Raw genomic sequence first — 18,982 nt, 5'->3', positions numbered from 1 at the left:
AGTTCTCCAAAGTAGTATGAACTGCCTTAGGGAGTTGTGAGTTCTTTAGCACTGTGGTCTTTAAGTGCAGTGTCGATAATCAGAACAATTTAAAGAGAATTTTTCCCTAGGTATGAGTTCAAATAGATGGCTTCCCAGACCCTAACCTGTATGATTTTATACAAGTCTCAGAACATATACTCTCCTTTATCATGAGGACTGACAAGTAAGGAGCATGTGAATGAGTCTGATCAGATACAATGGGACAGAGGCATGAACTTTTTTCTGAAAAGTTTCCATACATTTTTGGGTTGTTAATGTATGTGAGAGTAAGAAGGGAAAGCAAACAAGCTATTTCCCTTCATTTCTTCCTTTTTAAGAAAACAATTCACCATTTAAGTGTGCTTAGGAACTTAATTGATTAGTTCAAGATTACTGGAAACTTAACAAGTTTTCAATCAGTCTATTCAAAATTAATGTATAGTCTGTATTTCTAAGTTCCTTCCCCCTGTAGTAAAAGTTTATTTTGTATTTAGGTGGAATTTGAGATACTATGAGCTACAGTGAGCAGGTCAGGCCTGCTGCCAAAGATTGACAATAATCTTAGTTAATCCTGAGAACACAGTCATAGAAGAAGACTTTCTTATCCCCATAGGATAATAGCAATAGCTGTTTCCCCAAAGCAAGCAGCTGCTGGAGGCTTCTATGCAGGGATGTTTCGGAGATTCATTGTATCACAGAATTTAGAATAAGAAAGTCCCAGAGGTCCAAACTTCTCTTTGAGGTGTTGAAGAAACTACATGTCTGAGTCCACAGAGCAGTCAAATAACAGGGTTGGGATTCAAACTCAGGTCAATTGACTCCAAATTCAGTGCTTTTCCTATATGTAGGGCTGCCCTGTTTGGTAAGGTACCCCTAATAGGAATGTTTTGATGAACAAAGGAAGTCGTATATGTGTAAATGCTTAGAAAAATACCTTGTGCAGTGTGAATGGAAGATTATTATTATTACTATACAAAGCTGAGCAAGAAGCTATCCCTCTTCTCCTTTTTCTGTATTCTCAATTTTGGCAGCATCATCATACATCGCCACCTCTGCATTATCCGCACTCTTCAGTTCAGTCTCCTCAATTTCTTCATAATTATCATCTGGTGAATTTTCACCAATGACCTCATAGACAATTTCACAGGCACCTTCCTGTTTCTTTGTGGAGGCTAAAAAGAGAACCCATTCCTTACTTATAAGAATATATTTATAAAGATTACTCATATTCAAGGCTCTTTTGCAATCTGGCATGTGACATTTCCAGATTAATTTCATGATTTCTCCCCAAGAGGTCTATTATCCAGTCAAACACATAAACTCTATATGCTAAAAATAAAGCCTATATTTCGTTATTTCCATATATGTGTTTGTTTGGCTGTTGTTGCTGTTGCTTCTGCTGCTGCTGCTGTTGTTGTTGTTGTTGTTGTTTGTGCACCATTCTTGAAGAGGACCAGTGACATCAGGAGGGTGATGTCTTGACTTGCAAGTGAATTGGATTTAAATGAGACAGAGCCATGCAAAGTCATCAGCTTCAATCTCTCCTCCAGAGTCATTGAGAGTCCAATGGCAAGACACAGGTCAGGACAATGACCCCAGATGCCATGCGAGAACTTGGCCTTTTTAAGCTAAGGTCTTTCTCAGGTCTCAGTTTGTAAATACTCTATCTGCCCGGAATAGCTTCCTTTTAGCTCTAAGCCTAATAAACTCCAACCTAGGTTTTAAAATACAAGTCAAATGTTGCTTTTCCCATGAAGCTTCTCTAGTACCCCTAGTCAATAACATACAATACTAATTCATAAGCTTCATGGGTTCAGGGACTAGCTCTTGTCTATACTTAGTATCTCTCCCAATATGTACTATGCTTTCTGTACAGTACATTATTGGAATAGGAGATGGCACCTGCTTTTAAGGGAACTAGCAATTCTAAGAGGCAAAAAGAGGAGGGTGTATTGCTTAGTTTCAATACAAAGAAAGAAGTTGGATTGCCAAATTCAGAGGAGGTATTTTAGTGAAATGTCTATAGACTGCATAAAGGTGAATGAATATAACTTAAATTGAGCAGTTTGGATTTTATCTTGAAGGCAGTAAAAATTGTTTAAAAATTGTTAATATAAGTTTCTTGCACTTTCTAATGTTGGCAGTACTCTCTTCTTTCTCTATACCCTGTTTCTCACCATCTCATCAACTTCCATAAATTAAATTGTTATTCTCTGCAAATAACTCTCAGATCTAGATATCTAGCCCTAATTTCTTTCTTGAGCTGAGAATTTAAAATTTCTAACTAAATTTCCTGTAGGAATATTGAACTCAATATGTTCAAAATTTACGTTCTCTTCATCCATATGCACTGCTTTTTGTAATTACCCTATTTCTGTTGAGGTCACCACCATCTTTATGGTCACTCAGTTATACAAACTCAGAATAATCCTTAATTCTTCACTCTTCTTCACAATCTGTAGCAAATTAGTTGACAGATTTTGACATTTTCATAACCACAACATTCTATATATCCATCTTCTTCTCTCCACTCAAGTATCCAACACTCTAATTCAGGCCCTTATGCCCTACTGAAATAAATTCTTAATCAGTATCCCCACCTGAGATTTTCCCCTCCTCAACACATCCTTCATATACTTGCCAAAGTAATATTCCTAAAACAAAGGTATGACCATAACACTCCCAGTCTCAAAAAGCTCTAGTGGCTCCTTATTGATTCTGATAAAATACAAATTAAAGAAATTTGATGCTGTGGTGAACATCCAGATATAGAGGTGTTACTAAAAAAGAGGGATTTATTTTCCAGGAGCATGGCCTGTGATAACAAAACAGCATGAAACTGGAAAGGGAAGTACTAAATACTATGGCTATTTCCTTTGGTAATAATATTGATGAGTTGATTAGGAGGTTTTACGGAACTTGTCAGAAAAAGTACAGCAAACTGGGAAGTATGGTGTTTGCTGTCCATGGTGCTGATTAAGACTTACATAATTTGAAAATTGTTTGGAAAGTTGGGAAGTTTTTCCTCAAGTGAGGGTCAGACTTTTGGTATTTAAAAGTTGACAAAGAAATAGGAAAATAAATTTTAGCACTGAGTAGCATAAAATAGTTCATTAAATACTAAAAATCCTAGCAAGTCTCTGCACTCTTCCCCTCATGGGGGAGAGAGAGAGAGAGAGAGAGAGAGAGAGAGAGAGAGAGAGAGAGAGAGAGAGAGAGATTAATCTGATGTGACCTTTTGTAGATGGCACTTCACTGTCTCTTTCTTATTCAGTGCTTCTTTTTGTAGTTGTTCAGTAAACATCTTTTTTAATAGTATGTTTCTAGAATTTTGCCAGTAACTGAAGTCAAGTTCATTGGCCTATGACTTTTAAACCCTATTCTATGATCCTTTCGTAAAAACAAAAACAAGATAATTTCATTTTTCCAGTCCTACAGTACTTCTCCCATTCTAATATTGATGATTATAGATTACAAGCGGGAAACAACACTGGATTGACCTACCCCCTAATTTTGTAGATAACAGATGAGGATAAAAAAGAAGTGGTTTGTCCAAGGTCACAGAGATAGCAAGCAGCAGAGCCAGGTTCCAAATCTTTCTCTGACTTCATGGTTATCATTCTACTATACCATTTTACATTAATATCTATACTTTCTTTTAAGTGGTTTACAGTCTGGTAACTAAAAGACCATATCTAATTTCACCTTTTATATCCTCATTACCTAACATAGTATGGTTCATTTTTTTAAAATCTTGATTCAATTCAATTGAATTGAATGAGACTATGTAATATAATAGAGAGCATGCTGGAACTGAAGTTAGGAGACCTAGATTTCTGGCTTAGCTCTGCCAATCTGTGATCTTATGCAACTCTCTTTACCTTGCTGGACTTCCATTTCCTCACCTGCAAAATGAGGGGTTTGTATTAGATGATTTCTTAAATCTTAGCTCTCTTGGTCTATGAATCCATGAGTCTGTGAGTTTATACCTTAAGATTATTCCGTTTCAATACCCCAAAATACATGAAAGACAAATATATTTTCAGAAGAAATGTTTGCCTCAATACAGAAGTCCTCTCTGGGATTTCTTACCGAGGTACTGAAGTCTAGGAAGAAAATAGGATTCATGAGTATATGTATGTAGGAAGATTATTAATTGAAATTTTCTACTTGTAGAAACAGGTGAAACAAAGTTATTACCACAGGCTGATCCCTCAGCAAAATTTCAAGGTAAGTAAAGTGTGTATCTATCCTTTCCTCTTCCTTACTACAACCATTTTTCTCCATATTTTTACTTAATAAAATTGGGTCTCAGAGTGAAAAAATTAACATTCCTTATAATCAATTAATAAAGCTTAATAGGCTCCCCATGCGAGGAGTAATAACACTTAACAAAAAGTAAATTAGGGGCAGCTGGGTGGCACAGTGGATAGAGCACCGGCCCTGGAGTCAGGAGTACCTGAGTTCAAATCTGGCCTCAGACACTTAACACTTACTAGCTGTGTGACCCTGGGCAAGCCACTTAACCCCAATTGCCTCACTAAAAAAAAGTAAATTAATTAATCACTAACAGTGAAATTGGGTGTCAATAAGTCCAAGTGGGGAGATAGTTGGGAGAGGTGGTAATTCATTCAACAAACAATTAAGTGATTTCTGTATTAATAGTACATTAGTAGGAATAAGAAGAAGATATAAAGGGAAGAAAAATACCATCCCAGACTTTCTTAAAAATCATATCTCATAACCTCTCAACCTACTCAAAAGACAAGCTCTATTCAGAAGAGCAAACGTTGATCAAAGTAGTCTTGAAATTCTTTCTAAAACCCTCTTCCTTAATAAGTGACATCAAAATGTTCTCTACAGAGTAGCCATGCAGCTTACAAAAGGATCCTTCAAGCATATATATGCAAGTACATCTTGGAACAGAACATTTTTTCTAGAAGCTTATGGAGAAATAATGTCTTCTATGAAAAAGTCCAACTTTCCTCAACTGAACGAAGAGAAGGGGTCTGAGTTCCCTTCAACAAAGGGTAAGAGGGGATCAGGGTATAATACTCCCCAGAAGTGCTAAGAGTAGTAAAATTGTCAGAGTACAGCTTCCCAAATCATGAATTCAGTTGAGGGAAATGTAAATCACAGTTCCTTTTCGAAAATAGGTTCTTGCCTGAGCTATTTCTTCCTAAATCAATTGTTGCAACAACAAAAAAGTTACCCATTGGACATTTTGTTTACTTTTCCCTTTCCCTCACAGATCTCATTGCTCATTCAAATAGCTCAACAAATACCATACACTAAATGTCCTTGGTCACTTACCTTTTCTCTGGTTCCTCTTGCGACTTAGTTGAACTGCCATGAATATGAGAAGCAGACAGACAAGAGTCCCCTGGATGATGGAAACAATTACAGGCACTGTGAATCTCTCTGAGGCAGTTGTGGGAGACAGGCTGGAGGAAGAAAAATCTTAAAGGACAATTAATCACCCCAGTGGGGATCATCCTCATTGACTTATTATCCAGACCCCAAAATACTCGGGGATGAAGATGGCTGGCTAGGGCAAGTCTGAGCCCTCCACCCATATTTGTAGAGAATGTGGGATTTGTTCGTACCCTCATTGCCCAGGGAACATCAGTGAGTTGACTTTTGATACAGCATGTGTTCTGTGACTCAAGGGGAATTTCCTTTGAGGATGACACAATGAATGAAGCCCATAAGAAGAGAGAAGGGCAGAGGGTTACCTGTTTCAGGTGGTGATGCAGTAAATTGTCTCTCACCTGCAGAGAAAAAGGAGAATGTGTCAGTATGATCAGGAAGAGTCACAGCCCATGATCATCTCAGAAGACATTGTGTCTATGGTGCTCTCAGCAGTCTCCTTCTCTTGACCCCACATCCTTCTCAAGAACCCTTCACTCACCAGAGCAGTTCACAGATGCATCTTCTTTGTGACCACAATTGCTATGTCCCCAGAGCTCTGCAGGACAGTCCCATAGAGACAATTCGCTCCCCTTACACTGCACCTCATCCAACCAGACAGTCCCTGTCCCTTGTCCAAAGGCAGCTTCTCCTGGAGCAGATATAGCTGGGCCACAGCCCAGCTGCCGACACACAACTTCAGCATCTGCCAAGTCCCATGAGTCATCACACACAGTTCCCCAGGAGCCACCATGCAAGATCTCCACTCGCCCAGAGCAGCCATCCTTTCCACCCTTGACCCGCAGCCTGTCCTCTGAAAAAGCATCCACTGGGTGTTACTGAGAGAAGAGGTGTCAACAGAAAGAAAAGGCAAAGCTTGGAACTGTAGATACCTGTGCAATTGTGGGAAGCTGAGCAGTTGTGTGTGTTTGTCATCCTCTTGAGTGTTTCCTCTGGATTTCCTACAAAGAACATTTCTCTTTTATCCCATTCTTTCTTTCATCATACAAGTCAAGGTGTCTACACTCACAAGTGCACCCCTTTAAGGCTTGGAACTGCCACTGCCTTTCCTGAAATGTCAGGGTCCCTTGGTTCCAGCCACCTTTAGAGAAAGATGTGGCTTCTCTTTCTCAGCCCCCTGAACTCCTCTACATCCTCAGCTTTTTGTTTTAAAGGTCTGTCTTTTCCTCATATTTGGTAGAGTGTGCCTACTTTTTACATCTCTGAAAAAGAATATGTGAGAAGGGCTATACATGAGAAGGGAAGTGAAAAGGTATCCTCCAGGACAGGTATGAATGGCAGACGAAGAGGGCTTTGTGAGATCAAACGATGAAATATAAACAGTCCAGTTGTTACGCTGTTATTTATTAACTATTAAAAGATTTTTCTAAAGCATGTCAGCCCATAGGCTATTGACCTACAAAACTTCCCAGTGTGGATGAAAACATATTAAATGTAATTAGGAAATGTGTAACAAAATAAACAAAAATACAATACTGCATATATAATGTTAATTTATTGTTCTCTAAGTTAATGACCCATAGGTATCCATTTCTATTTCAGTTTACACCACTGCCCTACAGAAAGTTCTCCAGCAAATTGGGTAGAAAATGTTTAGGACATGGACAAGATTTACATGGGACGAGAAGGCATGGTTATGGTAAAATCTAAATTGGAATTCCTTGTATCTTTCCTTGTATCCTTAGTATCTATAGTAACTCTTTCCTGACTCCTCTATTTGTGCATACACACCCCCTCTCCAAACTATACTGATTACTGTATATACTTATTTATGTAAATATTGACTCTCCCAAGTGAAAGGCAAGTTTCTTGAGAACAGAGATTGCTTCCATTGTACTTTTATAACCCAAGCATTTAACACAGTGCCTAGCACTTAGTAGCTACTTCATAAATAATTGACAGTTCATTCAGAAGATCATTAATCCACTACTGCATTCAAGTATTCACCATGTGCTACAGGGAAGATGTATAAAATGTTGGTACAAATCTACATGATAAAGTTTAATAAGGATAAATGTCAGTTCCTACAATAATCCAGAAAATCAACAGCCGGGCATAGGATAGAGATATTATGGTCATATGAAAAACATCTGGGGCTTAATATTCTCATATTTTGGTGAAATATGAGTTCACAGTATGGTTGTAGGAGTTTTAAAAGGAGGTCATCATAGGTCTCATATATTGAATGGTGATCTGATGGTCAGCCCATATCTAGAGTACTGGGTCAAGTAGTGGGGACTACATTGTAGGAAGGACATGGACAAACCTGAATCTATGAACACAACTATGAGAAAAGTAAATTCTATATCATGGGAAAATTGGATTAGGGGACTAGGAATGCTTATTCTGGAGAAGACACAGGCTCACTTTCTTCAAGTATTCAAAATACTGTCACATGAAAGAAAGATCAGAGGAAAAAGTAGGAAGCATGGACAGAAGTTTCAGAGATAGATGATGTCTCAGTGTGAAAATTTTCCTAAAAAATAAACTTGCCCCCCCCAAAAAAAGTAGATGAATGATTGAATAAACAAATAAGTAGTTAAATAAATAAATAGAATAAACTTGCCTCAAAATGAAAAAGCCTTCTTTAGGCTACCATGATGTCCAGTCATTGGAGGTCTTCAATCCAAGGCTGGCTGACCATTCATCCAATATCTTATTGAAGACATTATTATACAGCTTTGAGTTGGACAATAAGATTTTGTGGAACATCTGGGGTGTTATGGGTTTTCTAGCTATTAATTCTGCTGCTTCTCCTACCAACATGACTGAGTTATTGTGGGATTCAAATGATATGATTGTGTAAAGCATATGACACATTGTGAAGCATTAGCTAAATTTCAGCTATTATGCTTTATTTGGTGTAGTCAGACTTTGAGTCAGGAAGACCTGGGTTCAAACTCAACTTTTAACTCATCCTCACTCACTGTGTGACCTCAGTCAAGTCTCTTGATCTCTCTGAGTCTGTTTACTCTTCTGCAAAATGATTTTCAAAAATCCCCTGGTGCAGAGTTATTGTTAGATTTAGACAAGATAAAATAGACAATGCATTTTGAAAACTTTATAGCACTATAGGAATGTCAGTTTTTAAGTAAATCTACTGGAAATGGGCTTTATCCTCAATTTTATCTCCCCCTTTCTCTCACTGTAATCCTTTCCTGAGTTAGTTCTCTCAGAAGATTATAGCTTCCTCTTATCTCCTGACATGGATTTTCTTGGAATATCCTTCCTCCTTTCCCTGTAGGAGGAATCAAAAGCAAAGATGCCAACCCATATCTTTTTTGTGGGGCAATGAGGGTTAAGTGACTTGCCCAGGGTCGCACAGCTAGTAAGTGTCAAGTGTCTGAAGCTGGATTTGAACTCAGGTCCTCCTGAATCCAGGGTCAGTGCTTTATCCACTGCGCTACCTAGCTGCCCCCAACCCATATCTTGCTATGACACAAGAGATATAAATGGTACTTTTTAGGTAGAACTACTGTTTACCTTAGAATATCTCACAGACTGACAGTCTTCATGAAAATAACTCTATCAGGGGAGGAATTACCTCAGGTCATTTACACATTGGAATTCTGGGGTCCTGTATATGTGCTCAAATGAGTATGTGCCTCATTTTCCCCTACCCTATTCTGGTTACCCCAGCTCAGAGCCTTTTTTGCAGAGAAATCACCTTCACAAGTGAGCCAGACCTCATGTTCAGGATGACAGGGATGCTGTTGCCAAGGTCCAGATGGATAATGCCAGAGAGAGGTGTTGGGCTGCTTCTGACACTGGATATTATCCAGCCAAGACATTCGTAAGTTGCCTGTAAGTTGCTGTTTCCACTCCTGCCATCCTTTGTCTCCACACTCCAGATGTTTGCATATGGTGGTCAGGGAGACGTCACTCAGGGTTGTGTTACAGACACTTACCCATGTGACATTGTGAAAAATCTCCAGTCTTCCAGCACAGTGGTGGAGACCATTGACCAGTCTCAGTGCAGTGAACTCTGGGAAGGAAGACACAAGTCAATACACAGGTTAGCCACTGAATTTTTGCCGCTTTGTGCTATATATCCCCTCTATGTTCTATTTTTTATGTGTCTAACTCATACCCCTGTATATGTCTAGGAGAGTTTGGATTCTTTTAATATTTGAGGGAAAGAACTATTACAACTACTACTACTACTACTACACTACTATTACTATTATTACTACTTCTAGTACTACTACTATACTACTATTACTATTACTACCACTTCTACTACTACTACTACACCACACACCCTAGAAAGTTTGAAACATTAAATAGAATAGAGAAAAGATGCATAAATATAAACAAATACACAAATAGTCTATATTCCACTAAACAAGTAGCCATTCCTGGACTGGATGCTTATCTCTCTGGTACACAGCTGGCTTGTCAGTTGGGAAAGGTAAAAATCAAGTATACATTTCTCACTTTGTTGCCCATCCCTGTTATAGTCACACTGGAGGGAGAGATCTAAACAACCATTTTTGTGCTGTGGGTCCCTTTGATGAAGCCCATGGGCCTATTCTCATAATAATGTTTTAAAATAATTGAAGGAAATGATTACTTCCAATTTGGTTAGTGAAAATAATGACTCTCATTATTTTCTTCCAATGTGCCAGATCATCGTATTTACAAAGTCAATGGACTGCCCTAGAACTAAATAATATCATATATTTATAAATCTAAAAATCCAAAAGAGGGCAGAATCTATCTACACAAAGTCTATATAGCTAACTGCTTATAAAAATTAGATTATGGAAGCTTATTAAAGAACTGCATATGCCCATACATGAGAGGTATAGAAATCTTCTGGAACTAAAAATAGTATAGTGGAGAAAAACCAAGGTATAATTGACTTTACAAATAAGCATTCATGGATAAGTTCTTGACTAGGAACATGTATCCCAAAGTCTAGCCATGGTATATTCCTAATTCCTATATGTTAGCCCACTATCTCAACAAAGTCTCCAAAATCTAAGGTAAGCTATACTGAACAGCCCACTCTCCAAATAGATTTTAGAATCTTAAAAAAGTCTTCAATCAGCCAGATAGTTACCAAAATAATCCAAGGCAGAGTATTCATCATGTTACTCCAAAGATCAAAAACATTTAGAGGGTCTTTGTTGCCTCTAGGATAAAATATAATCGCCTTCACCTTGTACTTAAGGCCTGCCACAATCTAGCTCCCAGTCATATTTCTGGCCTCCCATTTATGCATTCTGCAATTCACCTTAGGCAAATTAATAGCTATTAAATGAGCTCCAGCTTCCATTTTTCATTGGCATAGTCCATTACCATAACTAGAATGAATGACCTTTTCATCTGCACTTTTCAGAATCCTTCTTTTCCCTTAAGAATTTGCTTAGGAGGGGCAGCTAGTTGGTGCAGTGGATAGAGCACCGGCCCTGGAGTCAAGAGGACCTGAGTTTAAATCTGGTATCAGACACTTAACACTTACTAGCTGTGTGACCCTAGGCAAGTCACTTAACCCCCATTGCCTCACCAAAAAAAAAAAGAATCTGCTTAGGTAGGTGCCATCCTCATTGTGAGACTTTTTCTTATTGTCCTTCCACTGTTCTCCAGCTAAGAGGGTTCTCTTCTTCCATAAAAACAACAAGTTTATTGTTTTCTGGATATCTCCATTGCCCCCATCAGTTCCCTGAGTGCTATTATGCTTATCTGTGTATATATAATAGTACCCTCTATCACTCTCCCAACACAAATAGAATGTAAGCTTCTCAAGGTCAGAGATAATGCCACTTTAAAATTTTGCTTCACCAGTGTTTAGTATACTGTTTTAAATGCATTTAGTGCTTAATACATATTTAGTGGATTAATTAAAGGGCCATGTCTAATAATTTGTATTCTCTTCAGCATCTTTCAAAAGTCAGAGAACATAAGTGAAGCCTCAATGATCAACAAAATTCTATTGAGCACCTAATATGTACCAAAGGCGGGTTAAGAAGTCCTACAGTGTCTCATATTTCTAATGTCAAAGCCCCTCTCCTCTCTGCCACCAGCAATTATAACCAGAAGTAAGTCCTATCTACCTTAGGAGATCTAATTGAAATGTCCAGTGAGTGATCTCATTTGAATCGTGTCAGAGGAAAAATCCCAGTGTCACTTCCATGGATACTGCTGAACCAGGGCCTACAAGAATGTATGCCCTGATGGAGGCCCCATGTGAATGTAGTCTGGGTGATCTTGCTGTTCTGATCCTCCATGATCCCATTTGTGGGTCAAGCCAGAGATAGGTGCTCTACCCCTGCACACTCTGTGGCCATCAGTTAGATATGCTACTGATTAGTAGCTTTTGGCACTAACAGTCAGCACTCTTTATCAAGTATAGTCCAGTGTGAGTTTTCTACAAAAATTTAGAAAACTTATATTACCCTGGTTGAAAAAGATCTTGACAAGTGAGAACATTGGACTGAATTTAATATGAAATTTCATAGGAATAAATAGAAATTCTTATACTTGGGTCCAAAAAATTAATTTCAAAATGATCAGGAAAATGGTTTGTCCAAAAAAGATCTCATGGGGGTACCTGGAAGTTCAATATGAGTCAGTGGTATAATATGGATACAAAAACAAAAACATCCTGATGCGATATTAGGCAGGAAGTGACAGTAATATTATACTTTTTGTCCTGGTCAGAGTAAATCTGGGGTATCATGTTCAATTTGTGGTGACAGAGTATAAGCATGTCTTAGATAAGCAGTGCAGCTAGGTGGATTAAGCATGAGCCCTGGATTCAGGAGGAACTGAGTTCAAATCCGATCTCAGACACTTGACACTTACTAGCTGTATGACCCTGGGCAAGTCACTTAACCCTCATTGCCCTGGACAAAAACTAAAACAACAACAACAAAAAAAAGCAAAAGAAAATGTCCAGAGGAAGAGTCAGAGTGATAAAGTGCATCAAGTCTATACTATATAAGGAACAATTCAGGAAACTGGTGATGTTTAGCCTATATAATCAGAGTCTCAGGGACAATTAAATCTGTTCTGAAGTATTTGCCATGCAGATCAAAGATTAGATTTGTTCTGTTTGACCCAAGGGCCAGGATTTGGAGCAATGAGTAGAAGTCACAGAAGAAGATTTGAAATGCATTTAGTGCTATGGAACTGACCTGAGCAGAGAACACCAGCATCCTCCTTGTGTCTGCAGTCATGCTGGCCCCAGCCTTGGGATGGGCACTTCCAGAGTTCAGACTCATTTCCAGAGCAGCTCAGATCATCCAGCCAGATGGGCCCAGCGCCTGCCCCATAGTGAGCCGACCCCATGGCACTGAGGGCCACACCACAGTCCAGCTGTCTGCAGACCACACTGGCATCAGAGAGGTCCCAGGCATCATCACACACCGTGTCCCAGCTGCCATTGTGGTAGATCTCCACTCTCCCAGCACAGCGACCAGTGCCGTTCACCAGGCGGATCCTTCTACTCCCTGAGGGACAAGGTCCATCATTAAGCATGAAAATGGGAGACCAGGAAGGATTCTGAAGGATTGGGCAGGTACTCACCTGAGCAGATGACACCAACATCCTGAGTGATCCCCACTGGAGCCAAGGCAGACATGGAGATGTTACACTGGCTCAGCTGGGTCTCATTACCCACACACCTTACACTGCTTAGGCCCACAGGACCTCTTCTGTGGTGGGATGCAGGAGGGATAGTGGCTCTCTCTGCCTTTCCACAATGGAGCTGCCTGCACACCACCTGGGCACCATTAAGATCCCAAGTAGAATCCATGACCTGGCCCCAGACTCCATGCAAGGAAATCTCTACTCTCCCATCACGGTGGCTGTGTCCATCCCTCAGCTGCACAGATCCTGGCAGGCCTGGGGTCAGAGACATAACAGACATAGAGCACCGATAGAAATGGTGCATTTAAAGATAAAAGGGCTATACAGAAATGGCAACCCTATCGAAATGCAGGGTTGCCCCATGTGGGGGCCATCTCTTTCGCACTCAGCACTCACCTGAACAGATGGTCACTGCCACATGCCCAGAGGTACAGGGAGATGCCCCCAAGGTGCTTACTGGGCACTTCCACAAATGGGGCTCGGTCCCCATGCAATGAAATTCATCAGTCCAGATGGAATGAATGCCTTCCTCAAAATAATCCGTTCTCAGGGTAGCCAGCACACTGCCACAGTTGAGCTGGTGGCAGAGGACACTGGCATCTTCTATATCCCAGTGGGAAGCACAGAGAGGGGCCCAGAGCCCTTGAACCTGAAGCTCCACTGTCCCCGCACATCTGCTGCTTCCATTCACCAGTCCATATTCTGAGGAAGAACAAAAGGGTTTCTTCATAGACGCCTTCTAGGCACAGACCCAGGGGACCCGTCGGCTATTAACACTCTGCTACTGACTTGCTTTGAACACTCACTAAGTGGCAAGAATAACCCAATACTCCTTTACTTTGTTTCTCTCCTCCTAGTCCCCAATTTTGTTCCAGAGAGGCTGAGATTGTTCTCATGGCTAGATGAAATATGTGGTCGTCTTCAAGAAATGATTCTTGGAGGGTATCAGGCAAAATAGAATCACAAACAGACATATCCCAGAGTTAAAGCCATAGGGTTTAGCCAAATAAGGACTTTGTTAAAAAATCCAAATAATCCCATAGAAATAACATGGACTTTTGTCAGATTCTTTCCTGATAGATTTGGAAGAAGAAACTGTTCAAGAAGATGAAGGAAGGTAGAAATGATGACAGACATCCCAAGTCCTGCACAAGGCCCTCACCTGAGCACCTGACTCCTGCATCCTGTCGATGAGTACATTGGTCCTTCTGCCTCAACTTCGAGGGACAATGGAGCAGGTGGGATTCATTCCCCCCACACTGGAAGCTCTCTCTCCACACTTCTCCAGGGCCCTCTCCAAAGTGAGCTCCCCCCAGGATGGAGACAGCTACTCCACATTCGATTTCTCGACAGACAACATTAGCTGTTTGAAGATCAGGATCAGAATCATGGGCAGTGCCCCAAGTCAGGCCTCGCTTCACTTCCAGACGTCTCTCACATCGATGTTCCCCTTCTACCAGTCGGACCTCTCTGTGTCCTGAGAAATCATGAAATTACAGCATTTCAGAACCAGGAGGGACATCCAAGGCCAAAATGGCCAGCCTGTATCTGACCAAAAGTCCTTTCTTACATTGCTGTTAACAAGGGGTCAACCAACCTCAGCTTAAGACTTTCTTTTTTTTTCTTTTTTTTTTGGTGAGGCAATTGGGGTTAAGTGACTTGCCCAGGGTCACACAGCTAGTGTCAAGTATCTGAGGCTGGATTTGAACTCAGGTCCTCCTAAAGCCAGGGCCAGTGCTCTATCCACTGCGCCACCTAGCTGCCCCTAACTTAAGACTTTCAATGAGATGCAGCCTATTATACCCATAGTTCTTATTATTGTCCTCTAAGCCACTGAATCTGTCTTCTTTATGAATCTCTAAATACTTAAACAGATCCATAATATTCCCCTTGCTTTCTTTCCTTGTTAAATATCTTTACATCCTTTAACCTATACTCTTCAGAGTAGAATCCTCCAGTCAAGTTTCTAAGACTATGGGGGCAAGATGGACAAAAGAGGACTTGGCTCAGTTTCTCCCCTTTCAAGCAACCAGGGCAAGATCCTTATTGTCCCTCGAAATAACAATAGCTAGCATTTATATAGCACTTCAAGATCTGCAACGTGCTTTACAAACAGGATCCAATTTAATCCTCTGAACAACCCTGGAAGGTAGGTACTATTATTATTCCCATTTTAGAGATGAGAAAATTAAGGCTGAGGGAAGTGATTTGTCCAGGGCTAGATTTAAACTCAAAGGAAATCAATAATTTCTTCCCAAGCCATACCCTCTAACACCTTTTAATGTGATGGAAAGTAACTTTCACAGGCCTCATTGAACAGGTGTCATATAAACAGACAACAGAGTTTAAAATATGTGTCCCACCAAGAAAATAACTAAAATAGGAATAACCTTTGGCCCACAGATTCTACTGCTATGCATATACCCCAAGGAGACCAATAATAGAAGGGCCTGATATGAAGCAAAATATTTATACCAGCATCGTAGGGGGTAGCAAAGAACTAAAAAAAATTAGGTGTCCATAGATTTTCTAAACAAAATATCTACATGATGCAATTGGATATTGAGAATAATTAGAAGAGCTAAATAAACTTATTAGGCACAAAATAAACAGGATCAGAGAAATTTTAGAGACAATGACTACAACCATGTGACTCCACCAATCATTTTTACTACCTCTTAATGTCTTAACAAGTGGTCTTTAAAAAAAACAAGTGGTCTTTGTGGGTTGCCATGGATTTTTAAAATCCATCAACTTTTGGGCAGCCATCTTGGTTGATAAAGAGGCCATTGATAGAATGGTCCAATTTGTAGGATCTGTAAGAGCTTGTACTCCCTTGTCTCAGCCTTCAAGACCCCCAAGTCCTATCCACACCATGATGATGAACCAGAATAAGATGTTTGAACAAGGCTCTAATTTGTTGTTCTTATATAAAGTCAATAAAAATGCTATGGAGCACTGGATTCCATCCTATTGATCCTTTGAGAGATATATCAAAAGAACTGGGAGCATATCTTACCTGAAAATAACACTTCAGCTTCTTTGTCACATGGATCTTTAACATTTCTATTGATTTTGCAATCAAAGATGGTAGACTCCGTTCCATTACATTGAAAGAGTTTGTCCTTTGTTTTTCTGTGTCTTTCGTTGGGAGCTTGAATGACTAAGCCACAGCCCAGCTCCTTGCACAGAACAGCTGCCTCATTCTTATAGACCCCACATATCTGAAACGTGAGTCCTAAGGCTTGGATCTCTGGTATCCCTGCACAGGGACTGCCCAAATTCTTCAAATATGGCTTTGATATGGATATGGTATCATCTGAAATACAGACCACTGAGTTTTACAGGGTTTTCCTTCCAATATAACTCAGAGTTTAAATATTACTCATTGCTAGCAACAAATTGAATTTTTCTAGAGCCTTAGAATTCAGAAGGGAAAATACTCTAGAGGTTGGTTTTTTTTTCCCCAACATCATTCCTTCAACCCCTGAAGGCTCTTAAAATCAATAGTTCACATGAGGACTCTTAAAGTCAATAGTTCATCGTGGTTGGATGAGCTCCACAGCAGGTTCTGGAAGCTACCTATCTCTCCTCTTTACTCTCCCTCCAAGAAAAGACCGGATCACTCAACTAGCCACAAAATAAGTGATTGCCATATAGGGCAGCCTCATCCTGGGACAAGGAATATTATGCAACATACGGAATGTCTTACTTCTCCTCCTTGAGTCTAAAAAGTAGAAGGTCTAGGTTTAGGAAGCAGAGCATCTCCTATGGAAAAAAGTATGAAGCTTGTCAGCACATCGTTTCTGTAGCCTTTAACCCTTATTTGGTCTCCTTCCATTCTTCCTTAAGTTCCTCAATATCCCATGTGCTCATATTTGCAACTTCTTCCCCTTTAAAAACCTGCTCTCATTAAAAAGAATCCATCAATGGCTATTTGAACCTCAAAATGAATTTAGTTTAAGTCACCATGGCAAATCTATAAGATGCATTTCTATTTAGGTTTAATCGCCAACTCAGAAACTAAATTCTTAGTTTTCCACAAAGGACTTTGAGAAAGTCATTCCCATCTTCTAAACTTCACTATTACTATAAAGAGTCCCACTCATCCTACCAAGCTTTCAGACTCACAACTTCTGTGTCGTCCTTGACTTTTCACTCTCATTTATCCTACATATCAAACCTGTTATCAAATCTTGCCATTTCTGTCCTCATAACTCTTGAATAGTCTCCCTTCTCTCCACTTACAGAGTCTCAGGTCTAGTTCAGACCTTAATCAGGTCTCATGTGAACTATTGAAACAGCCTTTCAACTGGGTTTGATGTTGAGAATACCTCCCTACACCAGTCCATCCTCCATTCAGCTGCCAAAGTGATTTCTCCTAAGTAGCAAAGCAAGGATTTGCATGAAGAGCTGAAACATAAGTCTTTGCCTGCTAACTCATACTCCTTCTGTGTAGCCAATCCATCACCTCAGAATAAAAGAATGTTAAATAAAGGGAGACTAAACAGGGCATTTAAAGTCACTTTTAATTCCAGGAAGAGTCAGAGGAGTTCTCTTTGAAGAGAACAGAAAGGGGACACCAAAGGTACTAAACAAAATTGTCCAACTTCACAGTGTTGACAAGGGTAGTTATATTACCTGAACAAAGCACGAAGGGAAACCAGTCTTGAGAGCAGTTGTTGTGGCCCCATACTCCAAGGGTGCACTCCCAGATTGAGGATTCATTGCCATGGCAAGACAGTCCATGGAGGATGGGTGGGACATATTGCTGTGAAAATGCCACTATCCTAGGAGCTCCAAAGACTGAACCACAATCCATTTGTTTGCAGACAAAAGTCGCTTCTGCCAAAGTCCAGCTGTCACTGCACACAAACCCCCAGTCCCCTTGGTCTTGCACTAAGACAAAACCACTACAGTGAAATCCTTTAATACTCTGAATCTTCAATCTCATGGAAGTTCCTACTTCAAAGATATGTAGATATTAATAGAAAGGAAATAAACATGCCCCAGAGAAGCCAGGATTAGTTTTATGTTATGTGAGATTAGGTGAACTATTGCATATTGTCCCTGACATAACACAGAGAGATATCACGCACATGCACACACAGACACACGCACATACCCCTGCTCCCACCCCACAGGTAGCATGAAAAATCAATGTTTCCACTCCCATCAATCCAGATCAGCATCTTCACCCCAAATGTGAAAAGGTCTTCATCATCATGATACCTTCTCTGAGCCCTGCACCTAGAGGTAAGTTCTCTTTCCTTTAAAATGGCATCATATGGTGAAAGAATGACAAATTCAGGGCTGGAAGTGACTTGAGGAGGTATCGAATCCAGGAGGTAGCTGTACAAGAAATCTCTCTATAACATTCCCTAAACAGGTAGGGGTCCAAGTTTTGCCTTGAAATCCTTTGTACCTTTCTCCTTAACCACTCTTCAAATTCCCTTTATCTTGTATTTCTCCTGGACTATAAAATCCTTGAGGGCAGTAGCTATAACAGAGTCATTTTTGTTTTCTTTTTGAGGCAATTTAGAGTAATTTAAAAGAAATTACAGAGAATGAATCTTCACTGTCACTCCATGTGTGATTTTGTATGTCACAACTTCGATGGGCCTCAGTTTTCCTCAGCTATAAAATGAAGAGATTGAGTTGGTTGACCACTAAGAGTCCTCTTATCTCGAAATGCATTATAGATAGATGATAGATAAATAGATAGATAGATAGAAAGATAGATAGATAGATAGATAGATAGATAGATAGATAGATAGATAGATAGATAGATAGATAGATCACCCCTAAAAGTACTAAATATGAGGGTTTGGATATGGATCATGTTTGTTAACTGAAGAACCAAATCGGTGACTTTTGCATTTTTATGAAGAGAAAGGATGAGTGGAATGGATTAGGAATGGATATACATTGGAGA

At 39.9% G+C, this 18,982-nt stretch overlaps 1 protein-coding gene across 1 annotated transcript in view; it reads right to left on the bottom strand.

Moving 5' to 3' along the window:
• Window positions 1-1,011: 1,011 nt before the first annotated feature.
• The window catches only part of LOC122738234, an 89,705-nt gene continuing 71,734 nt past the window's right edge, over window positions 1,012-18,982 (bottom strand). The window contains 12 exon segments of the mRNA XM_043980292.1: window positions 1,012-1,193; window positions 3,903-3,926; window positions 5,335-5,367; window positions 5,757-5,792; window positions 5,933-6,242; window positions 9,072-9,436; window positions 12,594-12,908; window positions 12,985-13,293; window positions 13,444-13,749; window positions 14,210-14,524; window positions 16,067-16,366; window positions 17,689-17,946. Of these exon segments, the coding sequence (XP_043836227.1) occupies window positions 1,012-1,193; window positions 3,903-3,926; window positions 5,335-5,367; window positions 5,757-5,792; window positions 5,933-6,242; window positions 9,072-9,436; window positions 12,594-12,908; window positions 12,985-13,293; window positions 13,444-13,749; window positions 14,210-14,524; window positions 16,067-16,366; window positions 17,689-17,946 (2,753 nt within the window).

The sequence above is a fragment of the Dromiciops gliroides genome, chromosome 2, assembly GCF_019393635.1.
Source record: "Dromiciops gliroides isolate mDroGli1 chromosome 2, mDroGli1.pri, whole genome shotgun sequence".
NCBI lineage: Eukaryota > Metazoa > Chordata > Mammalia > Microbiotheria > Microbiotheriidae > Dromiciops > Dromiciops gliroides.
This window is presented reverse-complemented; position numbering and strand designations above follow the sequence as displayed.